This window comes from Xenopus tropicalis, chromosome 9, assembly GCF_000004195.4.
Source record: "Xenopus tropicalis strain Nigerian chromosome 9, UCB_Xtro_10.0, whole genome shotgun sequence".
Lineage (NCBI taxonomy): Eukaryota > Metazoa > Chordata > Amphibia > Anura > Pipidae > Xenopus > Xenopus tropicalis.
Window position 1 is genome coordinate 49,759,206 of NC_030685.2, and position 26,819 is coordinate 49,786,024.

General features: G+C 38.0%; 1 protein-coding gene across 2 annotated transcripts; it reads right to left on the minus strand.

The window, feature by feature from the left end:
- Positions 1–546: 546 nt before the first annotated feature.
- creb1 (cAMP responsive element binding protein 1) lies at positions 547–26,819 on the minus strand. 2 transcript variants are annotated; one of them, NM_213686.2, is given in 8 exon segments: positions 948–2,342; positions 7,167–7,317; positions 8,412–8,594; positions 9,258–9,400; positions 10,516–10,616; positions 13,674–13,820; positions 14,062–14,183; positions 26,542–26,675. In NM_213686.2, coding segments are annotated over 7 exon segments (984 nt in total). In that variant the 5' UTR covers positions 14,176–14,183; positions 26,542–26,675; the 3' UTR covers positions 948–2,197.

Sequence of the window (26,819 nt, forward strand, 5' to 3'; positions counted from 1 at the left end):
GGAGCTGCCAAATGCCCCTTTGGCATGTTTAACAGTAGCCCTAACAAAAATCACCAGCATATATGCATTTAAACCTAATGAAGTACAGTAAGGCCAATATGATTTGTGTATACTTTTATAATGTGTATAGCTTGTTCCAAAGAAACTGGAAAGTGTTTAGGCAAAGACAATCTGTTTATTGCTGTACGTTAACCCTTTAAGTGCTGGCTGCAATAAATTAGTTTTTTCTCCCAGAGTACAATGTAACCTGGAAACAATAAGGGGACTTCTGTTTAAATATTGTAGATTCTACAATCTGTGGTACATAAAGGGGTTATCTTTCTAACAATATCTTGCGACGCAAAGTCATTTTTTAACCATTCAGTCGTATACCAAACTGGGGAAAATATTATTGCTTGTACTTTTCCCTGACAAAAAATGTGATTCGTTAAGAGCATTATTTTACCTTCAGCTTTCAAAAGCAGATTAAAATAATCATGCAGTTTTTAAGAACATTTACCTAAAGAATATACAGTAATACAATAAAAAAAGACAATTAGCAATGAGTGCAAGTTATAATGTAATTTTAAAATAAGTATTACAAACACTGTTGCTTTAACTATAATTATACAACTGGAAATAAATCCAACATTATGTCCTGCATATTGCAGACATGTTTCCCCATTATCTTGCACTGCATAGTAGGTGAAATTATAATAAAACATATGCATGGGTAGCTTCACTGCTTCACTCATCATTCCTTACACATTCATTCTCTAATACACAGAAGGATGGAATAAGGTACTAAAACAGATGTTGTGTCAAGTTTCTTCATTTCTGAAAGTACTTGAATGATACCCTGGTTTCCAACTTCTGATTGATAATATACAATTGCACACAAACACATTTATCTTGCGCTCACCCCCCCCCCCCCCCCCCAAAAATAATTTGATGCACACAGTACATCATAGTTTTAAAATACAAAATGTATTTCAAATTGTACATGATCATTCTATTAAACATAAAATATTATACATGACTGACAAATCCCAAACACAAAGAAGCATCAATTAAAAAAAAAAATAATGCAGAGAGCAGGACCTGGAGGAAATGGATGCTATTGGTTTTAGAGCAGATATCAAAATGACAATTCTGATAATATTAATAATTCCACATTATATTACTTTTCTTTTTCACCATTTCATATTTGAAGAATATATGTTTCTTTTTACACAGTGGGATAATTGATAATTATGCATGTTGAAGTCACCCAAAAAAATCTCCACCATGGGCTGCTGGTGACAGAGAACCTACAGAGGTACAGTACGTTTAGAAATCATTTTGAATTCATTATAGGACAATTTCAGAGCTACCCATAGGAAACAGATTTGTAGACTTTTTGAAGGGTGCTTTTGACATGCATATATCATATATGCAGATATTCATATTAGAAAAAAAAAATGCAAACTTTAACATTTTACTTGTGTAAAAGCTATATTTATAGTACCTCAGGTGTGCTTGAAAAGGCTCTCCCAATGGAGTTCTGCAAAAATGCTGGAAATAGAAGAGCTATCTATAAAATGATCATGATTATATCCCTTGGCTAGCAATTGACAGATGATACAGAGCTCAATATTATAATCCAGGGTTAAAGAAGACTTCCGCTAGAGCAAATAGTTGTGCCTTCTTAAAGCAAAAAAGGCTTAAAAAGCATGTATCTTTCATGTTTTGATCCTACAGACCAGTTCCTTACCAAATAGCCAAATTTCAACATAAACAGTGTGTAATGCTGAAGACAAAGACTGGAGCAAAGAATGTTTGTACTCGGCCAGTTGAAAAATGTTCTTATGAATATAACAGTCCCCAAACTACAGTATGAAGATGACTCTTGAGATGTAGCACTGGCAGGGGCCCAACAAGCATTCTTTCATTACTACAGACTTTTAGCCGATGGATGATGAGGGTAACAAATAAACGCATTAAAAAATAATTTTCCTCTTCTTGACCATGTACAATGAAGGTGTCATTTACTTCCTTGGGCTTGGAGACAGGAAACATTCATGGCCTAATAGCACACATGAATTAAATCCTGAAGTTGCAAACAGGCAGTTTAGCGCATAAGAGAAAGTTGTAGAAAATAACATTTTACTGTCTGTCCTGCTGAAGTCAAACCAGTCTTTTTATTAGAAAGGTGAAAAATAAAAATCTTAATACCCTCCTAGTCAGATTTGTGGCAGTAAAGGTCTTTAAGTGCTTTCAGTTCCTCTATCAGTGTCTTGTTTTGGTTTTCAAGGACCGCTACTCTGTTCTCTAGGCATTTGACATACTCTTTTTTCTTTCTGCGGCATTCCCGTGCTGCTTCCCTGCAGGCAAAAAAAAAAAAAAAAGTGTACAACATAGGCTTCCTTTGCCATATGCCTCAAATATAACAAATATGTATTGTCTAGATCAGTGCTGTCCAACTGGCGGCCCGCGGGCCGCATGCGGCCCGCGACCCCCCTCTGTGTGGCCCCCCACCTGTCTGGCTGCTTTGATGGCTTACTCTTGTGTAAGCTTTAAATGGTATCAGTACTGTGATTAACTGCCCCCCCTGCATGGTTCTCACCTCAGATTCAGGCTGTAATCCCCCTGTATTGTTTAAAAATGTAATCTCCTGTGTTGTTCACACCTTTTAGTTTCTGCACTGTTCACCCCCTGCAGTGTTCACACCTCAGGCTCAGGCTGTAATCACCCCCATTGTTCCCCTGTTCACACCTCAGGAGCAGTAGAAACCCACAAATAATCCCTGCACACTACAAAAAGAACATATACTGAGGTGGTACTGCAATTATAAAGTTTTTTAATATATAGTTATTGTGCAGACTGTAGGAGCAGTGCCAGCATTGTGTCACTGTAGGCTGCCTGTGTGTGCCATACACACAGGCATCATAGGGCAAGCAGAGTATGGCACACAGAGGCAGGGTAGGGAAGGCAGAGTATGGCACACACAGGCAGAGTATGGCACACACAGGCAGAGTATGGCACACACAGGCCAAGTATGGCACAAACCAGCCAAGAATGGCACACACAGTGAAAGTATGGCACACGCAGGCAGGGTAGGGAAGGCAGAGTATGGAACACACAGGCAGGGTAGGGCAGGCAGAGTATGGCACACACAGGCCAAGTATGGCACAAACCAGCCAAGAATGGCAAACACAGTGAAAGTATGGCACACGCAGGCAGGGTAGGGAAGGCAGAGTATGGAACACACAGGCAGGGTAGGGCAGGCAGAGTATGGCACACACAGGCCAAGTATGGCGCAAACCAGCCAAGTATGGCACACAGGCAGGCAGAGTATGGCAGGTTTTTGCTGTACTACAACCATTAATATGGGTATGGTCATGTGATAACATGGGTGTGGTTTCAAGTGGGTGCGGTTTCAAAAAGGGGAGTGGTAAAAACTGGCTTCCATTATCGGCCCTCCACCATGCAGGTCAGAAAAATTCCGGCCCTCGGTACAACAGAAGTTGGACAGCACTGGTCTAGATGGTACAAGTTTGGTCAGCAACACTTTGAATAAAATATAAATTGATTCTACATCTTTTGCATAACTCTATTTTAACACACCTGTAAGAAAGATGTCTGTGTGTGTGTGTGTGTGTGTGTGTGTGTGTGTGTGTGTGTGTGTATGTATGTATGTATGTGTATATATATATATATATATATATATATATGTATGTATGTGTATATATTACATACATACACACACATACAGTGAAAGAAAGAGAGAGAGAGAGAGAGAGAGGGGGGAGATAATATGTTATATCTGAGCACCATATTTAATAAGGCAGTAATGAATGTAAATGCTGTCTTCCAAGTTGCATGTTATTCTATGGTATAATAAGTCCAATCTAACATTGTATAGGATTACGTTTTCTCTGCTACACTGGCTATATTTACCATAGCCATTAAAGGAACAGTAACACCAAAAAATAAAAGAGCTTTAAAGTAATAAAAATATAATGCACTGTTGCCCTGCACTGGTAAAACTGGTGTGTTTGCTACAGTAACACTAATATAATTTATATAATAAAATGCTGTGTAGCCACGGGGGCAGCCATTCAAGCTGAAAAAAAGGAGAAAAGGCACAGGTTACATAGCAGATAACAGATAAGTTCTGTAGAATACAATAGTGTTTTATCTGTTAACTGCTATGTGCCTGTGCCTTTTCTCCTTTGAATGGCTGCCTCCATGGCTACATAGCAGCTTATTTATATAAATTATAGTAGACTTTCTGAAGTAAACACACAACTTTTACCAGTGCAGGGCAGCAGCACATTATATTTTAGTTACTTTTATACACTTTCATTTTTTGGTGTTACTGTTCCTTTAAGGCCTTAGGTGACTTATGGAGAATTAATGTCTGCTAATTTACTCTGATACGAGAGTGAGTGAGTGTGTGTGTGATATATAGACAATATTAACCAAACAAGATCATCTCATGTCACTGTGTCATTCTTTTTTCCTAGGGAATGTTGTTCATACACCAAAATATACAGTTTTCACTCTAATTCCATTAGAATTACCATCCTCTCTCTTGATCCAGGGGCCCCAGATTAATAATATACAATTTCTATTAATTTTAGTTAATTTAGGAAGAGCTGTGCCCTCGATTATAAGTCTCAATAAATTCATGATTCAAGTAGGTGGAGAACATAATCAGTATTAAAAACAGTTCATTTATTTACCCTGCACATCCACTTGCAGCATATAATTGCACTCTTCCATGATTGGGCTCAGATATATTTAGCAAACATTTTTATGCCACGCTCAGTTATACTTAGGGCACAGAATGCCCTGATGACGCTGCAGAGGTGAAACGCATGTATGAAGTGAGCAGTGGGAAAGCACTGCGGTTCCGGTGGAGCGCGGAACTGCTTTGGGGGATGTCTACAATGGAAAAGGTGGTATGGGCTCAGATGGAGGAATAAACGAGCGGACGAGCGCTGGACTTAAAAAGATGGTAATATATAATGGAAGACGTGCATGATGTGCAAAGGGGCCACAGTGAGCAGGAGGCCGTGACTGTTTAGATACGGCATAATTATAAGATGTTGCAAAGTGTCTGGAATAGATGCATAATATAAGCAACAGTATATGGAATTTAATCATAATTAAGGTCAATTGTAATTAATAGCGCACAGTGAACTACAACTCACAACCACTTGTACAGCTTGCGCAGGAATATCGTTTGTTAAATATATCTGAGCCCAATCATGGAAACGTGCAATTATATGCTGCAGGTGTCTGGAATGGATGCATATATTAAATTGTATTTGCAGCGCACGGTGAACGATAACTCACATACAGCATGCGCATGAGTATTGTTTGCTAAACAACTTGAGCCCAATCGCCTTAAGTATAATGGAGCGTGGCATAAAAACATTTAAGTAATTGCATTGGACACTACATGGACTAAGAGCAGGCAATTCTTTTGCAGACAACAGACATTACTCAATTGAAATCTGAATCAGGACTTAATGATACAAGGGACCCAATCAAGTGCACTTTAAGATCTACTACCTGGGCAAATAACCGCTGACTAAATCCTGCTGCTATTAATATATGACATTTTTCTTTTTTATGAAATGTTGATTATTAATATGAATTCTATTCAATGAAATACTTTTGATTAATTTTAAGGTATATAAATAAATGTACTGTTTTTAATACTGATTATGTTCTCCACCTACTTCAATCGTGAATTCAATGAGACTTAAAATCGAGGGCGCTGATCTTCTTAAATTAACCAATTTGGTAGGTACCAATGCCCTAACCCTCCAATGCAGTTTACTTTATAACACACATGATTAACAGTTTTCTTCTGTAAAAAAAAAAAATCTGCGGGTGACTGCTTTTCCTATGGTTTCCTTGCAGATGTCTAGTACAAGCAAACACCATTTAATTAAACCAGCAAGAGCACCAGAACTAAATGTTAAAACTTCAACTTAACTTAGTTCATGCAAACTTTAAAAACTAATGGACATTCAGAAAACCTGGCTGCCAAAATGTTGTTGGAGAGAAATCTAGCAGGTTTTAAAGGAGGGTTGAGAATAAAAATTGCGTACTATGACATGACTGAATTTCCTTATTATATTTTATATTGCAATTTAAAGGGATACAATATTAATACTTTACTAGTGTAAAATTTATTTTTCTGCACTGTAGAAGTTTCTTTGCTTGCCTTCCACCTTAATGCAATCTCCTAAAAATGTTTAATTGATAGAGTGCTGTTCATGCAAAAGACAGACATGGTCACAGAGTGAAAAAAAAAATAAATCCTATGACTAGTGTGGCACATAGAAAAATTGAATACTGGCACACACCACAGAAAACGAAATGAATGGTTGGATAGGAATATAGGGGCATTTAAAGCTAAGGCTGAAAATTACAGAGCACCTTCCTTTGTCGCTTGTGACATTTAGGTTTTGAAAGAGAACTTGCTACTAACTTGCAACTAAAAGCTGAAAAAACAAAAAATTGTTTTTGCTAATAAAAAATGCTTGGTATTTTTAAAGGAAAAGTAACGTTGAAAATTTTTAACTAAAAAATCTATTCTACCCTCCCCCAATAATTGCCCTATCCTGAAAACTATTTGTTATTTATAATGCTTTAGAAGAAAATACCTGTAAAAAACTTGGCTTCCAGTCATTTCAACAAAGGCAATATGGCGACGCAGGGAAAGATCAGGGGATATGGCCATGCAGGAGAAAGTATCCGGTGAAGTTTAACTATGCGGCGATCGACTGATCGAGTCTAGCCTTCCTTCTGTATAGGAAGGAGTCAGGCTAGACTCGATCAATAAATCACCGCATAGTTAAACTTCACCCGATACTTTCTCCTGCATGGCCATATCCCCTGAAACTTTCTCTGCGTTGCCATATCGCCTTTGTTGAAATGACCGGAAGCCAAGTTTTTTTACAGGTATTTTCTTCAAAAGCATTATAAATAACAAATAGTTTTCAGGATAGGGCAATTATTGGGGGATGGTAGAATAGATTTTTTAGTTAAAATTTTTAAGCGTCACTTTTCCTTTAATGTGCTATAAAATCTATTAGGGTGGATCATAAGCACTAAATATACATACTTTTTTTTTTAGTGATAATCCCTCTTTAATCTTTGTTTCCAATATAAATAATTGTACGCACCTGTTTTTCATAAGCCTCACTTCTCGTTTTCGTGCAGCCTCTTCAGCAGGCTGGGCAGGAAGTGCAGGAGAAGAAGCCATTACCACTCCTGGTGCAATAGTGCTGGTAGGTGCTGTACGGATCTGGTATGTCTGTACATCTCCTGAGGCAGCTGAGAAGCAATGCATTACAAAATATATTGTATGTATTTAATATAGATCTATTTATGTATTTAGTACAATTTGTACAAGAATGGTACCGTATCTGCCAAATAATCTAGACTTTACATGTGTTAAAGTGGAAACAACTTGATTCAGTCTTTCTGAAGTCACATCTATCTTGATTGCAAAACAAAGGAAGTGACTTTGTGTGCCTATAAGCGCTCATATTTTCATACCAACTGTTATCCCAGTTGGGTCAATGATTGGATAAGCCCGATTCGGCTCGCCAAATAAGAGGATGCAGTAACTAACCCTGCACCAATACAACAGTTACTGCATCTAAAATAGAATAATGTTAGGAATGTAATCTTTATGAAGAGATTAACAACATAATTCTCCAAAAACAAAGTTTACAATATCAATTATAGATAACAAGGTTTTGGGGATTATTGTGTTTCTGGATTTCCATAGGTTGGATAATGGCACTACGTGGCTAACTCTTCTCTGTTCAAGGAGGCAGGACGCTATCAGCTAGAAATCTATTCCTGCCTATTTATACGAGGACAAATACAATATAGCTAGTATTAAAGCTTAAGAAAAGTAGAGCAAAATCCACAAGAAGTCACTGTGCACTGGAAAAGGGTTTTTGGCAGATTTCAGATTCTAGCCATCATTATCATGTAAATCTCCTCATATAGATCAACCACCCTCTATAGGTTTTGCGTTCAGTATCATTGCTAATAATAAAAGGTTTTGATAATGCTGGATATTGCACTCTTCTAAATTTAGGTTTCACCCTAAGTATGGCAAAACTGAAATTATTATGTGGAAATGTGCTTTGGCCAAGCCAATGTATGGCCCCTATATAAGAGGATCACCCAAACAGGGAGTTATTGAATGTAATAATGAGCAGCCATCACTTTAATTACTTTTAAAACGGTAGCTGCATCACAGCTCAAACAAAGCCCAAACTGATGACTGTAGCAGTATACACGAATATAAAAACCCAGTTTTAGGGGCTAAAAATGTCATTGATACTTAATGAGAGAGAAAAATATAATATTCAGAATCTGTGAAAAACAAAGTATCTTGATCTTTATCTTACCTTGGACAACAACTTGATTGCTAGGAACAAGTATCTGCTGTCCATCTGTGGTCTGTGCATATTGTAAAATGGTGGTTCCTGGTTGGGATGCTGTTGTATTAGCCATGGTTAATGTCTGAAGTCCTTGCACTCCATCTGTACCATTGTTAGCAAGCTGTATTGCTCCTCCTTGGGTAATAGCAACTTTAAAATTATAAAAAAAAAAAATCAAGATCAACGCAATTTCAAGAAGATATGCTCAACTGTACATTTTATATATTTAAAGGACTGTCAGTTAATAGAACTTCTCCAGCAGGATAGCAGCTTCCAGTAAATATCAGAATAGCACTCAGTAAGAAATTCAAGTCCAGCTTGGGACTCCTCTGGTTGCGTGGGAGTAGGCAAAACAATAGGTTATCTAAAAACAGTTCTAACGAGTAGCACTGGCTTTACAAAGAGCATTCCAAAAGCTCAGACTTGGGCATAATGCACCAAGATGGCTGCCTACACACCAGTATTACAACTAAAAGAATCCATTCCTTGGTTCAAGAATAAAATTTTAAATAGTAGAGTGAATTATTTGCTATGTAAACAGTGTAATTTAGAAATAAAAAGTACACAATAAAAATCATGACAGAATCCATTTGAGTAAAAAATAGCTTGGACTCTTTAATTTGCCAAAAACAAGGGCCTTAATTGCAATTTCAACCCATATTTGGGTCTTTTGTGGCTACGTGTCCTTTCTTTACTGCCTAAAAAACAAAATATATTCAGCTAATGTAATTAACATCTGATAAATCTTCAGATTTAATCAATGTACAAAAGTAAATTAGGGGGTTTGTATCCTATGACACAAATAGTACTTACTATACTGTCCACTGCTGGTTTGATAGATAGGAGTTGGAACAGTAACTGTTGTGATAGCAGGAGCCGAAGTTTCTTCTTCTGATTTTTCCTCCTCAATTCTTGGTACTCCTGGAGCATCTGAAGACAAGTCATTTAAAATTTTTCTGGAGAAACAAAGGTACAAGTACATTTTATTTAACAAATAATATCTCAGGACTAATGCAACTAAAAAAAGGGTAATAAATTATGGTCTCTCACTAGTTTTTTACAAAATAAATAGCTGCTTGTAATACAAAATGGTCAAAGACAAATATGAAATAAAAGCTTATGGAGTATCAGTTTTTTAACATGTATGTTTTTCTTAAACTTTTCAGTACGATTTTGGAAATCCAACATGTCACCCTTGTGTTGTACTATGAATAAACATGTGCAGTAAGAGAAAAAAGAGCAAACAATTAGAGAATAACACATGAATTTAAAGGACGCTGCCAGTGAGAGATTATATATCTATAATGAAAACCAAAGAAGCCTAAGAACAATAAAATACTGGCACTGCAAAGGTGAAGACACACGGAGTGATTCGTCGCTGCAATGACTAATCGGGAAGCTGCAAATAGTGCATGACTGGTCACAGCAACTCATATTAACCTATGGCAGCTAAATCGCTATGATTCGTTGCCACGTCAGAATTATTAAAACTTGCGCCAACTAATCGCCCCATGTGCCCTTGCCCTTAATATTCCAAAGAAAGGCAATGATAAAAGTGTTGTCTGACAGGGGATATAGATATTAGCAAAAAGAAAAGGAATCACCTGACCCCTGAATGATGCACTCCTTACAGTGTAAAACACTTGCACATGACTTACTAAAAAAGACACAAAGGGTAGGGAATAGACTTCAAAGATAAATTGGGGCCCCTGTTCCAAATAAAATGCAATAATAAATATATTAAGTACCCAGGTACAAAGATCATAGCATTGTCAGTGCAGAATAGTTGGCATTCAAATTTATTATTAAACGCGCAGTGTTGGAGTCATGTTCCTGCCTGACATGAATGTAAGTATGTGCAATTTGTAATTACTATGGAATAATCAGCCAAACATCCTTTAGTTATATAATGCAATCCAGCATTTTAAGTATTAGGCAGATGCTGGTCAAGCAGGACAGGGATGTGCAAATGATTCCCTGAAACAAAAACATACAATGTAAACCCTCAGCTCAAGCAACTAAATGTTAAATTAATAACCAAGTATTTGTTATATATCAACTTAGAAGTTACCTGTATGATGGTCTCCTGGACAAAATTTCTCTGCGTTTTTGAGAGTCAGTAACACTGTCTACTGATTCTTGAGAATCTTCGCTTTCAGCAATAGTGGAAATCTGTTCATGCAACAAATACTCCAGTTAAATAGTTAATAAAGATTTGTGCCTTAGAATATATACTGAATACATTTTTTGTGTGTATTCTAAATTTGCAGGTTAAAGGAAAACTATACCGCCAGAAAGAATACTTAACAAACAGATAGGTCACTTAACATAATATAACCTATTAAAGAATCTTGCCAAACTGGAATATATATATCAGTAAATATTGCTTTTTTACATCCTTTCCCTTGAGCCACCATTTAGTGAGGGTCTGTGTGCTCCCTCAGAGATCACATGACCAGAAATAATGCAGCTCTAACTGTAACAAGAAGTGTGGAAGCAAAAGGTAGAACTCTGTCCATTAATTGGCTGATGTGGCCTTGCATGTATGTGTGCACTGTAAATTCTATTATCTCAGGAGGCGGCCCTTGATTCTTAAAATCAGGGCTGTGGAGTCGGAGGCAATTTTGGGTATCTGGAACCGACTCTGACTCCTACTAAATTTAAACGGGAATAAAAAAAAAAATAAAGCAAGTTTAAATGTCCCAATTCACAAACAGTCAAAATTAATTACTTCTCTGCTATAAGAATAAAGCCCAATGCACACAGTGCATAAACGAACACGCTGAGTGACCATGAAGCATGCTTTTCATTGACTGTATGAATGTATAAAATACATTAGCATATTAAAAACAGAGGAGTCGGAGTCGTGGAGTCGGAAGTATCAGAAACTGAGGAGTCGGGAGTCAGAGAATTTATCTACCGACTCCACAGCCCTGCTTAAAATGTAAATTTTCTATTTAGGAGTACCTAATAACACATACTACTATAATTTTTATATAGACCTACATTGCTTGGGGGTATAGTTTTCCTTTAATGTAGGGTTTCACGTGACTTTTCCCTGGAATCTTTTTTAGGAAAGTCAGATACCCCAACAACATCTTTACAAAAAAAACAGACAAGACATCATGTGTTTCTATTGATAGAGGACTCAGTGCAGCATTACTGTAAGTGCTTATGGCTGTATTTTCATAGACTTTCTGATAAAGCTTACTTAGTTTTTACCTTTCCTTCTCCATTAAAGTACCTAAATTTTTATTGTTCGTACTAAATTAGGGTGGTGCATTTCAAAACTGGATACGCTATCAAACACATTCTTTAGAATTACAGTTTAATACAGCCTTTCCTTGCTTTTCTAAGGCAACACTTGAAACTCATTCATTAGACACACAAAATGATAAAATTAATATTTAGGGTTACAAGTTTATGGGTATTTTTATTTGCATTGTCCCCATAAGGGCTCTGGCACACGGGGAGATTAGTCGCCCGCGACAAATCTCCCTTGTCACAGGCAACTAATCTCCCCAAACTGCCATCCCAGCGCCGAAAATGTAAGTCGCCCGCGAACAGGGAGATTTGTCACGTGCGACTAATCTCCCCGTGTGCCAGAGCCCTAAAAAGAAGCTGAAGTGGGTGCAACATTTTGACAAACTTCACTAAAGCACACCTTTCAAGTGAGACTAGATTCATAGTTGAAAACTTGAAGAGCTAAAGTTTCCCATTTTGCACTACTGTAATGTATTGTACTGCTTTTATATAGTTTTGTCCAGAACTACCATGATGAGGTGGGGCTATAAAACAACAACTGATTCAATGCCTTACTTTGCCAGTAATCAGTTTCTGCAAAGTACTGACTGCTTTGTGGTCACTATCTTATCTGTTGATGTCATACACATGACTGAACATCTGTAAATGCATGCTTCTAACTCCTCTACATCAGAAAGCTTTAAATTTTAAATGCACAAGCAAACTTCTCAGATTGTTTCTATGCATACATTTAGTCTAAGCCCCAGGGATCAAGTAATAGGCAGTAGTGATGTCACCCAAGTACTTGAAAACCATGCGCTGATTATGAGCTGCACTAGAAACTGTGTACTATAGGGCACAATAGTAAGGGCCTATGAATTTCTATTTAAGAGCCCTACCTGTTGGAAATGTATTAAAATTAGGCTTTTCATATCCTTTGATGAAATCAAGTTTTATCATTACTCTTTGAGCATCTTTCTAGTTAGGCCTGCCCTATTCATTTTCTAGTCTCTCATTCAAACTAATGCCTGGTTACTAGGGTAAACTGCATCCTACCAAATAAGTCAACCTCATTAAAAACATTTTACTAAATCATCTTTATTATTTAAAATAAATTATTTTTAATATAAGAGTTGTGATGTGCACTCGAGTTGCACATCACAGACTTAACCTGGGATTGCTAAAACCCCTGCCTGTATTATGTGCAGAATGCCAAAGAAGGAAGTTAAGGACTGAAGCTCTACTACACTTTTCTTCCCCCTCCGGCTTAATTTTCATATAATTGATCTGACTGGCTAAATCTTGCTAGCTGAGGGCAGTGACACACAGGGACAAATCTACATTACCGCAGGCGACTAATCTCCCCACAATGCTATCCCACCGGCAAAAATGTAAATCACCGGAGGGATGGCACACGCATTGCTTTGTTTTCCCAAAATCGCATCTCAAGAAAACGAAGCAACGTGTATGCCATTCCACCAGCAATTTACATTCTTGCAGGTGGGACGGCATTGAAGGGAGATTAGTAGGGGTGACTAATCTCCCCGTGTGTCACTAACCTACTTAAGTTGAGTGAATAATTTTAACCAAACCAACATTATTGCATTTTTATATGATCCCGACAGATTCACAAAATCAACAATTAGTCTGGACCTTCACTTCAAATTCACTCAAAACAATCTGTATGGCTTTTAGTTTGAATAACATTATTAAATCAGAGCTCAGCTAAGGTTATGATATTTGTGCATGGTACAAAGTGTAAAAAGCAATCCAGAACCTGTACATATAAGAAGTTGCTCACCAAGGGTGTCCCCCTTATATCTTTGGCTTCAAGAATCTCGGTTTTGGAACCTATAATCTATAAGATCTAAGCTGCAACTATTTTAAATGAGCAATTAAAGTTAATAGGCAACACATAATAAGTGATGTTTATTTAGTGCAAAGACAATGTTCTTTATAGAATTTAAACTCACAAAAACTACTTACTTGCACTGTTTGTACTTGTGGGGACTGTATGACAGAAGGCTGTGCAGCTTGGATAACTCCATGAACTTGAACTGTCTGTCCATTGGGTAACTGAACTAATGTTACTGTAGGAGCAGATGAGGTTGCATGTGCAGCCGCCATGGATACCTATTTTATAGAGAAAAAGCAAAACAGAATTAGTGTTCTAAATATTTTAATAAAGGAACATTGTCAGCTTCCACAAAGCGGTGTTTAAGGGAAAAAAGCCATAATGGCAGGAGAATTAAGCAGATAGTGGTACCAGTAATGCATGGCAAACAAAAAAAAGCTGCATTTTATGATGAATTTGAATGTTTGAGCCTTAATTAGTTGCATGGCGTCAATAAGAAAGCAATTAACCACTCTATACCTGTGCTAATGTTGCAATCTGTGGTTGGGTCTGTATTGTCATCTGTTGGGCTTCTGCCTCTGTGACAGCGGCATCTCCACTCTGCTGTGTCTCTGCACCAGATTCCATGGTCATTTAGTTACCTGGAAATTGTAGTGAATAAAGTCTTTTACCCTTACCTGGAATTACCACAGAACTAAACATGGACCACACATACCCAGCCATGTCATTTTCCCCTAAATTTAGATATTAGAAGACACATTTACTAATATACAGAAGTACTAAAGTGTACTAGTAGTGCAGTTGTCAAACTTGTAAACTGATTATAATTACTCTGATTGGCAACTAGACTGGTGTTATTTAACACCTATTATTAAACACCTGTTATTAAATCAGCCTTTAAAGAGCACCTACAGGGTATATAAAAAGTTTTCAAACCCCTATAAAAAAAAAAAAAAAAAAAAAAAAAAAACAAGATAAATCAATCCTGTCAAAGTATTTCACCTGTATTGCAAAAATTGCCATCTATACAAGTAGCAAAAATGTATACAAAAAAACTAGTTGCATTACAATGCACACTATTTAATAATCAAGTCAGTTTGACAAATTTAGAAAAATTTTGGCCAAAAATTGCCAAACTAACAGACTCAAGTCTGAGCTCTGTAATAATATCAAAAGGTTCTTCAACCACGTATTAGTTTGGAGGGTGTGCAACCAGGTTTTTGTATGGATTATTTCTTTTCTCTTTTCACTAAACTGTTTCTGATTAGCTTGCAACTTCTTTGTATAAATTGCAATAAATGTGGAATAAGTTCCGGCAAGATTTATCTTAGTTACTTTTTTTATTAAACAAAAACCTGCCATTTTGCAGGGGTGTGTTAAGTTTTTATATCCACTGTATTGGGGGGAGGGCTAGTAGAGAACATAATTGTCAAAAAGTTATGCTGGGATGCTGGACATGTTTCGCCACAAGGAAGTGCTTAATGAAAGGGCTACTTGGATTTCTCATTATGCGCATGCTTGTGATGTCACGCACATGCGCATAGAAAACAAGTTTGGACACAACCACATTTACATGCTTTTAGTGGCTGATCTCCCCCCCAGTTGGGGCACAGAACTCACTATCAGCATTTTTTTCAACAATTTTCCTTTGATAAGTGCTCTTTAATTTCTCCGATCTATGAAAAGGTTTCTAAAGATAATTAAAGAATGACAGAACATTTACAACCATCCCTAGCCCATGCATTTATAAGCTTATTCCATGGAAACCTGCAGTGCACAGCTTTTTTCCTGGCCCAGCTCAATACAAAAGCTCAGTAATATATAAAATTAAACTGTCACAGAGTATGTAGTCATGGAGGCGCAAAATGATTAATGCAGGATTTAACAGGATTCAAACAAGACTGCAATATTCCATGATCTGAGAAAAAACAAACAAACAAAAAAACGCAACAATAAATGTATTTAAAAAACCTGAATATATGCAAGAATACTTTTTGAAAACTCAAATAGTTAAGATTTGTTTAAAAAAAAAAAAGTTTGCATGGAAAAACTTAATGGGAACTGCAATGTGAATGAATTCCAATTGTCTTGAATTCCTATTATTAAAGATTTCAAGAAACCAATTTTTTCTCCAATTCATTAAAATTATTGAAAATGAATGAAACTGTGTTTTTTGTTTGCCTGCAAATTATTTTTCTGTGACAAAACAATACTGTCACTATTTTGCCAGAGTTTTTTTCTTAAACATACCAGTGTTTATGCCGCTGATTTTCTCCAAAACCTGATCCACTCAGCTACAGGAATACCACATTTATTAAGAAAGACAATTACGCTTAACTTAGCTTATAACAGCATCAAAAACACTAGTTATATTAAGCCCAAAAGCATTCACAGACGCTCAGCATTTTGAAAATAATAAATCGCTTCCAGAAAGTATATTTAAGTTTAAAAAAATGAACAAAAACCGTTTTCTGTAGTGTTTTGGTAGTATGGAATGACCTCGTATTATCTAAAGCTCTACTGCAAAATGGATCAGGTAGAGGCTTTTATTAAAAAATCATAAAGAAGAGCGCATGGCATGCATACTACCATTAACACTGATTTTTACTTTACTTGAAACATTTAACGGGCAGGACTAAAAAAAAAAAATGTAATGAATTAAATTTATCTTAAAGGTCCTTTAATTTACTGTATAAATTCCAATTTTAATCTCAGCTAAAAATACTAACGAACAAGCTCCCTAAAATAGGAGAGAAAATATTAAAAGGCTGCAAGCCATAGAGAAGTGCCATGCTGCACTATGGAAAATAGAGCCAAACAATCACTTTTGACATTGCTGCTCTCAATTTTTGAGATTTTTATTTACCCATAAAACCAAAAATAGTAACATTAATTACCTCTTGTGACATGACAACAGTTGGCTTGTGCAGTACCTTCAATAAAGTAGATTAAAGTGCAAAGGTACCAGTATCTCCTGAGGAAGTGTGGTGAACCATGTGAAATGTGTAGAGGATCTCAGAAGTTTCCAGGATTTTAGAGACTTTTCATTCAATGCTTATATGAATCTCTGTTTGTGAGCATGCCATTTGGGTTTCTATTGGTCTCTTATTAAAACTTTAATACACTATTTTGGCACACTTTGTTTTTAGTGGGTATCCACAGAGAAGGTCCCTGAAAGAAAGATTGATGTTTGACTTGGCTATATATGCATCTGTAGATTGTAAGCTCTTTTGGGCAGGGCCCTCTTCACCTCTTGTATCGGTTATTGATTGCTTTATATGTTACTCTGTATGTCCAATGTATGTAACCCACTTATTGTACAGCGCTGCGGAATATGTTGGCGCTTTATAAATAAATGTTAATGTAATCTGGTGCGTAGATGATTCAACCAGAGTTTAATATTTAGATCACCTAAATGGGTTTGCATGGAAAAGATTTCAGCTTTCAGAAGAAAGAAAGTCATTTTTTGCATTTTACTACCACATTAGTGCCACCTAGAACACTATATTTATTCTGCAGAAAGCATTACCATACCTGAGCAAAGAGCCCTAGAAGCTTTCTCCATTTGTTTAAGACAGCAGCTGCCATTTTAAAGGAACAGTAACATCAAAATATGAAAGCATATTAAAGTAATTACAATATAATGCACTGTTACCCTGCACTGGTATAACTGGTGTGTTTGCCTCAGAAAGACTATTATAGTTTATATAAGCAAAGCTGCTGTGTAGCCATAGGGGCAGCCATTCGAATGAGAAAAGGCACAGGTTACTTAGCAGATAACAGATAAAATGCCATTGTATTCTAGAGTTTATTTGTTATCTGCTATGTAGCCTGTGCCTTTTCTCCTTTTTTCCAGCTTGAATGGCTGCCCCCATGGCTACACAGCAGCTTATTTATATAAACTATAGGAGTGTTCTGTAGCAAACACACCAGTTTTACCAGTGCAGGGCAACAGTAAATTAAATTTTAATTACTTTAAAACACTTTCATATTCTGGTGTTACTGTTCCTTTAAGTAGCTTTCTGCTACAGCTCTAGCCGTGGTAGCTCAGATCACACATTCCTAAGGAAGCGGGGAGGGAGTTCTTAGCATTCTTGTGGGAAGGGGCAACAGGAGAGGGGAGAGAGTTGAGCAGACTCTGGCCCCTGGAATGAAGGATTTTTCTAAGAGAGGAAGTCAGATACCCAAGAAAATGTTTACAAAAATGGAGACAAGAAATCCTGCGTTTCTTCTGGTAGAGGACTCAGTACAGCGTTTTTGTGAGTTCTTATGGCTGTATTTACATAGACCTTTCTGATAAAGCTTTCTTACTTTTTACCTTTCCTTCTCCTTTAAGGGAGCAAAGCAATAATATTGACACATTTACACTTTAATCTACTTTACTGATGGTACTGCACCAGTGGTTTGTTTTCTGCACTTCCCTACAGAACCACTGGCTTTACTTGGAGGATCTGGCAGAGTGGATCAATTTGGGGAGCTGCAATCAAGTTATTACACCACAATTTACTGCTGAATGAACTTTCTTTTGCCTGGCTTGTGATTGATGTCAAGAGACATAGCCGATTGGAAGTCATGGTAGCAAATGACCATGAAGAAGCAGAAACCTTGCTGCAGCTGTCCTGGTGTCTCCCTAAAACTGGCCACTTGATATAAGTGGCCTTATAAGCTCACATAATATGGCAGTTTATGCAAATTTAGTCAATGCAACCTTACTATCTGTGCACGTATAGCATGCTTGGGGGTAGTTTTATTCAGATCTGTGTCTGGCCCACTGCCCTAAACAAATGAGTCAATGTTTTTTTGTTTTACTAATGTGTTGAAAACAACATGTTAGTGCTGGGCCAAGCTGTATTAGAGCCCAGACACCCTGCTCCCACCTTTAGGTGTGCTAAGCTCCTAACCTGCCGGTTTGCTCACTGGCACCCATATTTCATTTCCTAGCAAAAGGTCCTTAAAGGAAAAGTAACACTAAAAATTTTTAAGTAAAAAATCTATTCTACGCTGCTCCAATAATTGCCCTATCCTGCAAACCATTTGTTATTTTGAATGCTTTATTAGAAAATACCTGTTAAAACTTGGCTTCCGGTCATTTGAAAAAAGGCGATACGGTGATGCAGGGGAAATATCAGGGGAAGCATCCACTTTGCGGCGATTAGCTTGTTTTGTGGGTTGTTACCCCGAAGGGTGAAGACACATGGAGCTACTACTAGCAGCTACTTGTCACGCCTGCTAAAACAGACAATGCTGATCATTTACTGATAATTGTCTTTGTGTTTTAGCAGAGGCAATTCTCAGTATTGTCTACGGTAGGATACTTTCTGGTGTTTAGTAGCTGTGACAATTAGCTGCTACTAGGTAGCTCCATATGTCTTTGCCCTAATGGCACACAAGGAGATTTGCTGCTTGTGGTTAAGGGCAGTGGCACATGGGGAGATTAGTCGCCCCTGCGACAAATCTTTGTTACAGCGGGCAACCAATCTCCCCACAATGGCATCCTACCAGCAAATATGGAAATCGCCGGTGAAATGGCATACGCGTCACTTTGGTTTGCCGAAATCGCCTCTCAAGGAAGCTTTGGGGTGACTTTGGGAAAATGAAGCGACGGGTAATCCATCCCACTGGCGATTTATATTCCTGCTGGTGGGATGGCACAGCAGGGAGATTAGTCACCTCCGGTAACAAAGATTTGTCACAAGGCGACTAATCTCCCCATGTGCCACTGCACTAAATCCCTGCTACCGCAGACAACAAATTTACCCAAAATGCTTTCCCATCTGCAATAAAGAGAATTGCCAGAGGGAAAGCACATATGGTGCTACATTTTCTGAACTCTAATGAAGTTTCCTGCGCAATGAAGGGAATATGTTAAACATTTAAACATTATTTCAAACTATCGCATTAGAAAGGTATGTCCTCTTAAGGTGGGTGATATCAGGGGGGGCAGATCCACTTGTTTGGCAACCTCGCCAAGGGATTGGATTTAATAGTGTATGGCCACCTTTGTTTTGCATATGTCTTGGGGGGTGGGAGGCATAAATTAATTACCATTTTTGTAAAATGTAAGTTTTAAAAATGAGACAACTGTAGGCAAATAAGAGCCTTTGTTTTTAGTGTACTATTTGTGAAGATTCCCCTATTCAGTTTTTTTTTTTTTATAGCTGTTACATGCTACAAATAAGAGATTCCCTAAGGCTGATGCCATCAAGGGGTTGATTTTCAGCCTTCAGAAAAAAAAAAAAAAAAAAAACATGCTGAGAATCAGCATCATCGATATGTGAATTCTCACTTTTTTCCCCCGAAGGCACACATGGTGCAGTGAAGTAGGAGGCTGATTCTTGGCAAGCTTTTTCCACGGGTTGAAAATCAGCCCTGTGTGGCATCAGTTTAATTGCTATCCAAACAGATAACCTTTCAGTAAAGGGCAGATATTTTTACAGTCTGACGACATACTATGAAAGGGTGGGCCCTTGCACCTCTGGGTCACAGTTACCTTATACACATGAGTATCACATCAGTTGGTTTGGTTTTATCCCTTTTGATGACAATGACTTTCATCTAGTACTAGTAGATAGATTTTCAAACATAACTATTTTTATCATACAGCTTCCAATTAAGCACTTCTCTTAGTACATTCATCTTTAGTGTTCAGCTCTGCAATGCCCAAAGAAGCATATGCCTCCTCCATGCATGTAGTTCAACAAGCAACCACTGCAAGATGTTCCAATAGAAGTACTGGTGTTGGGTAAACACTTAAATCTGAGCTGCTGGCACTAGTTGATAGGCCCCAAGCAGGCAGCATTGCATGCACCTTAACAAAGACAGTAATGCTTATGTTTACCCACATACAGCCAACAAACAACTAAAGATGGACATACAGAGGCCGACATCGGTCGTTTAGACTGCTTCGGCAGCTTATCTTCCCATGTCGGGCACCAGAAACGGGCCTCCCTGACAGACATCGGGCAGGTTTGATTTTTCTGTTGGATTTGGGGACCGTGTCGGCTCATTGATGCGATCCCTGATCAGACAGCACCTATACCTGCATTTTACATTAGATCGTTTAAGATTTAACCCCAAATGACAAACCTCCCTGTGTGCCATCACCCTAAGAAAGGTGGTAGGTGGGAAGATTAGTTGCCCTCGATAAATCTTCGCTACCATGGGTGACGCAACTTCGGAAAACCGAAGTGACGCTTATGCCATCCCACGGCGATTTACATTCTTGTCGGCGGGATGGCTTTTTGGGGAGATTAGTCTCCCGTGGTAGCGCAGATTTAGCGCTGACAAATCTCCCTTGTGGCGTCGACTAATCTCCCCGATGTGCCATCCCACCGGCTTGAATGTAAATCGCTGATGGGATGGCATATGTGGTGCGAGATTTCCCAAAATCGTGGAAGTTGCCTTGAGAGGAAATGTCCCTTATGAAGCACCACCCACTATGAAAAACAGAGAGACTTTAAGTCCCAGAATTCCTCACTTAATGAGTTCTGATGTTTATACAACTTTTCTGCTTATGCTTAACTGAATGAGCTCATGCCAAACAAACAATTACTAATTACTCTTTAAAATACAAAAGGGCAAACTGGCTGCCAACTTGGCCACTCCAGACTACATCTAATTGGCCTTTGAATGGGGCCTGCTCAACTGATACACTTTATCATCATGTAGGTTTAAATGTAATGGAGGGTAAGAAATAAATCATGCTGTGGAGGTACAAGAAGTTTCAACATGATTGCATTCTGTGACACATACTATGCAGGTCTCACACATATTACTTTATAGTATACCTACGAGTCACCCATCATGAAATTATCAATTTGGTCAGTTCGAAGTCAGATGCCACTGTTTTTAAAAGTACTGGATTTCACATTACATACATTTCTGAAATAATAAAGAGTAATTACATATTGGGGCTGCTAGCAAAAAATGCCTGCCACTGCTCAGGCTGCCTGCCATCTACAGGTGGCTTACAGTTGATTTAATTTAATTAGGCTGACCATAATGGTAGTTAAAATGCCACTATCGATGCTTTCAATAGATATCTATGGATCAATCTGCCTAAAAGAGACATAGGAGAGATGCTATCAATGCTCTTTTCTGAGACATAGAGCTCTGTGCAAAGCTGGCCATACATGCACCGATATCGCACGAAACCTCTTTCGTAAATATTCGGTGCGTGTATGGCGACTCGATGAGACAACCGATATCGCAAAAGGCTGCGGATATTGGTCGACTCGCCGATCGGCCAGGTTAAAAGATCTACGTTCAGGGCTGAATCGGCAGAAGGAGGTAGAATTTCTATTGTTTCTACCTCCATATCGGACGATTCAGCCCAAAATGTCAGTGGAGGGTGGGAACAATCTTTTGTGTGACCAATGGTCGCACGAAAAATCAAAAATTGCTGCCTTAAAGCATGAAATAGGGGCAATCTGACCAATGCTGTTTTCAGACATATAGTCACAATCAAAATACCCATGTGCCACAGCCCCAGATAGGGAACCTTCGTATTTCATCAAATGTGGCCTTAATTTAACACCTACCAGAGAAATCACTGACCTGAAGTATAAGTGCTTTGCATTAGGTCTGTTCTGTACCTTGAAGTTTCCCATAACACTAAAGTGAACATCCTGCCAGCTGCTGTTTTTGACTAGTGTCACTTTCACATATCTGGCTGTAGCATTTCTGCACCCATTGGAAATATATACGGACAACTTTGATATATTAATGCACTAATATAATGTAAAAAAAGTGGCTTCACTTAGACTCAAAGTAATCTCTAAGCATGACTACAAATACTGATGTAAAAGTTGGAACCCATATATAGGTAAGGAAGCCTTTTAACATATTTTGAATGCAATAAATGATGAAAGCTTTAAAATCATTACCCTACAAAGCCATTTTCCCCACACATTTTTCTGTGTTCCAAACTTTCCCAAAGTCGTAACAGTATGGATGGTGTACTGCAATAGAATGTACAAGTCACTATAATTCCTCCAGTTTTTTTAAATTCTAGCCAGGCCAAAGCAAATAATCAACCAAAAATCAATAGCCTACATCATTACGGCTGCAGACAGCAAACTGTGGGGCTGGGCCCCTTAGGGATCCAAAAGCTATAGAAACGGGCAGTCTGAAGGCTACATAGGGAGACATAGGGGAAAAATGTCAATTTGTTGTTAGACTACAGCATATTTTAGTAAGATTTTGGAATGCTTGAGAAATTGGGTTTTCCGGATCAGAGATCATTCTGTAATTTGTACCACCATACCTTAAATCTGCTAAAAACATTAACAATGAAACTCAATACGATTTTTTTTTGCTACCAATATGGATCCATGCAGCTTAGTAAGGACATGGTACAGGTATGTTTTCCGGATAAAGGCTCTCTCCATAATTTGCTATCGCCATACCTTAAGTTTGATGGAGACACTTTTGTCAGTATAGGTATGGGACCTGTTATCCAGAATGCTCAGGACCTGGGGTTTTCTGGATAAAGGGTCTTTTTGTAATTTGGATCTCCCTATATTTTTAAAATTTAGATTTGCTTAAAATGAACTATATGTCAAGTTGCTGCTATGAAAACTTTTAAGATGAAAACAAGCACTGTAAAAAGAGCATTTTGACTATAGCTACAACTTGGACATATTAAATGTTTGTATATTTAAACTTACACTTATAAAGTATAAAATTAAGGTGTGCAAGATAGAAGTTGAAATGTCTGTTTGCTTCACCTTTTGGTATAAAAAGACTTATTAAAAATACATAACAAAATGATTCACTTTGAGAACCTTGGCACAGCCCACTTATGTACAGTCTGGGACCTGTTACTAAGAATGCTCGGGACCCAGGGCTTTCTGGATAAGGGATCTTTCCGTAATTTGGATCTCCATACCTTAAGTCTACTAAATAATCATTCAAACATCATTTAGCCTCCAATAACGATTAAGTATCTTAGTTGGGATCAGGTACAAGGTACTGTTTTATTAGTACAGAGAAAAAGGAAATAAAATTTAAAAATTGGAATTTTTTTTTTTTTATAATGTCTATAATGTCTATAAAAGACGGCCTTTCTGTAATTCTGAACTTTCTGGATAATGGGTTTCCGAATAATGGATCCCATACATGTATCTGGAAAAAGTTGACTCAAAACTAAAACCTGCACAGGAGGTGTTAATACAATTGCTGAAGAACATATAAATCTCAGAGACATATACTATATGCACTGTTTTCTGTTCTATTTATGCAGATTTGCAGACCGTCCACAGCAAAATAAATACGCTTTACTTCTATACGGCAATGTGCTGTGTGAAAAGCAGCTCAACATTTCTGTGCTACTTTTGCACACTTATATATATGACATATCACAGGCCTTAAGACAGGGAAGCGTCTCATTATACAATATTTATTTCCTGCTATTTAGATTTATTTTATCTTATGGACAGACTGGGATTCACTCAGCAAAATATGCCAAAGGTATATACTAGAATTTGCCATACAAGACATTTCTCTATTATTATGTACTATAATAAAAGGCCACAGCTACAGGTTTTTAACAGCATTATTATACTAGGATGGGAGAGGTATGTGTCACCCTCATAGTGTTTCTATCAGTTTTGTTTTCCTTTTAGTAATCAAAATGAAAACCTGCAAAGCCCTTGCATAAAAAGAAAGTTTTCATCTAATGTATTATTAAAATGAAAACAACTTTGAAATATACCTCAGAGCTTAAGTGTATGATGATCTCTGCCTATTTATGAAAGTGTTCAATAACTAGAGTATAACGAAAAAAAAAAAAAAAATACGCATGCAGCTTATTTGGGGTTTCTGGAAAGGGGCTTTGAAAAGGCAGACTTACAGGAGAATGTTCAAAGTGTTGGGAAAAAAAAACAACCTATCCCGCCTAACAGGAAGTGACTGAATAAGCAAAACACAAATACAAAAAATAAAATGCAAGCATTTTTGTTTTTAACTTTATTGCATTTCAAGGGAAAAACAGCATTCTTATGGGGGGGAACCCTTTGAAATCCATCTATATGCACTGTAAAGTTTACTTGGTGTTTAAAAACATCTCTAAAGAAGTCTATAACTGTTTGCCATTAACCAAGAATATAAAACAGTATTCTAATTACTGAAATATTTAAGCCTTAAATTAAAATATCACAAATAAAGCCAAACTATGTTTGTCTGCATTCAAATTAAATCAATTAATATTTAAGCGATATCAGGTCACTTATAAATGTTAGAATTAACGAGCACACTAATATGTACCAACCCCCCTGAAGCCATGTTATAGGGTACCAGCAATGAAGTTTTAGCAAGTTTAATTGTGTGTAAATGAGTGCTTTGGGTATTCACATATTAGCCCCAAACGGACAAGCTAGAACTTGGGTCTCTAAATTGACCAATACAAATTACAGCTTTCTAGAACCTGGGGTCCTTAGCCCTCTACTTGGCAGAATGTTTGAGTACCACAAAAGTTGTGCTTTAATGCTTCCCTGCAATTACTAAGGTGATGTAGATTTCATACTTTTGAAGTCTAATCATACCTGACATACTTTAAATGCAGATCTGCATTAAGTAGACAATACTAAATAAAACAAAATGTAAAGATCTATTATAAACAAATTTTATTCTCACTGTCCAGATGTTTTCATCAAACAAAAAGTAATGAGCAAGCATGAGGGAAATAATGTGGAAGTTCAATAAGGGATTGCAGTGCAACAAAATATATGGACAAGAAAACCGTACCAGTCTTGGATGAAACATGGAAATCTCTGAAATGTTACAATCTTCATTTCTTCATGAAAAATGTGTCAAAATACATACACAGACTGCCAGAGAGACATTGGGGCCAATTCTGTTTTTAGAGCTTCAAACATTCAACACAGGATAAAAAAAACTGCAGAACAAGGGTCACATAAATATGAAGCTTTAAAAGCAGGATTAGTGGAACCTCCCTCTGGTAATCTTGGTCAAAGAGCTCACCCTCACCAGTCTACACTGACCCTTGATGCTGCTGTTACCCAACCAGTGGACAACTATTAAACCATGACTAGAAGGATGCCCGGGAGCTGGGGTAAGAATATACAGTAAAAAAATAAAAATATCTACCCATTGCTGCCAGAAGAGCAGACAGTTGGTGAACCCTGACGATCAGATATTTCAGGAACCCACTAACAATTCGAAATGAAGTCATGCTCAGCAAAAAGACCTGCCTGCTTTCCCTCTGTACCAACTAGCGAGCCACTCAAGTCCAACCTGCGGCCCTTCAGCTACTAATATGCAGCCCTCAGCTCATCCTGACAGGACCTTTAGTTCGACCCCGGCTGGAGTGCCGCAGGTAGGAGCATTGTTTATAAATAATAACCTAAGAGTCACGTTAAACTTTAAAAAGAAATTTAACTTTAAAAAGTAGTGTTAAAAAATATGGGAGGAAAAGAAGAATTCGTTCATCGCATCATGAATATTCCCCTTTGAATGAAGACTATATTGCGGGAAAACATGAACGATACTAGTCGCATGTATCTAACAAGCCACAAAAAAAAATATATATATACATACACACATATATAATATATATATATATATATATGTGTCGTGATAAGCACCGTTGACTGTCGCGACAGTGAAAGATTGCGGAGGTCTCCCCACCGGTGACCCCCTGTGGCTGTATCGCACACCCCAGCTCTTGCCGCCGCCGGCTGCCTCCTCCCGGCCGCCATTATCCTTTGTTTCGCGGCTCTTTATTTCACCCCCTCCGCACGGTCTCCATTTTTACTATGGCGGGGTAAACATTCTGTATTATCTAAGGGGGTAAAAAGGGGAACCATGACAGGCGGGAAAGCAAGCTCGAAGGAAAAGCCGGCGCGCTGTTCTTGGCAGCCCCCAGAAATCCCTCCCTACAATCAGTTGCCGCCTGGGTATTTGTGAAAGCAGCCGGCGGTGAGGCCTGCTCCATCTCTTTTCCTCCATGCCTCTCCCTCTCCTCCTCCTTCCTCTTACCGGGTTACACTGCCTCTCCTCCGTCACTGCTTTCGTTCGCGGCTGGGATCTCGCTGGGCTTTTTTTTATTCTCTTCCCCACCACGTAACACACCGCGTCAAACTACACCTCCGCCGCGTCACTGCTGCTCTTGCTCTCTCTTCTTCCTCTTGTGGTGGCGCTAGTTTTTTTTTTTCTTAAGCTCAGGCCCGGGCGCGGCGTCAGGGCGGCGGGCTCTTTTCCGACAGGACACTGAGGAAGGCCTCGACAGACTAGGCAGCCAACAGCAGAGGGCGGGG

What these genes read in the sequence shown, in the direction of transcription:
- creb1 (XM_012970275.3), bottom strand. Translation starts at nt 13,814, where the DNA reads ATGGCGGCTGCACATGCAACCTCATCTGCTCCTACAGTAACATTAGTT. An exon ending in CACAAGTACAAACAGTGCAA is followed by an intron (nt 10,617 to 13,673) that starts GTAAGTAGTTTT and finishes TTGCATGAACAG; the next exon opens with ATTTCCACTATTGCTGAAAG. An exon ending in TCCAGGAGACCATCATACAG is followed by an intron (nt 9,401 to 10,515) that starts GTAACTTCTAAG and finishes TTGTTTCTCCAG; the next exon opens with AAAAATTTTAAATGACTTGT.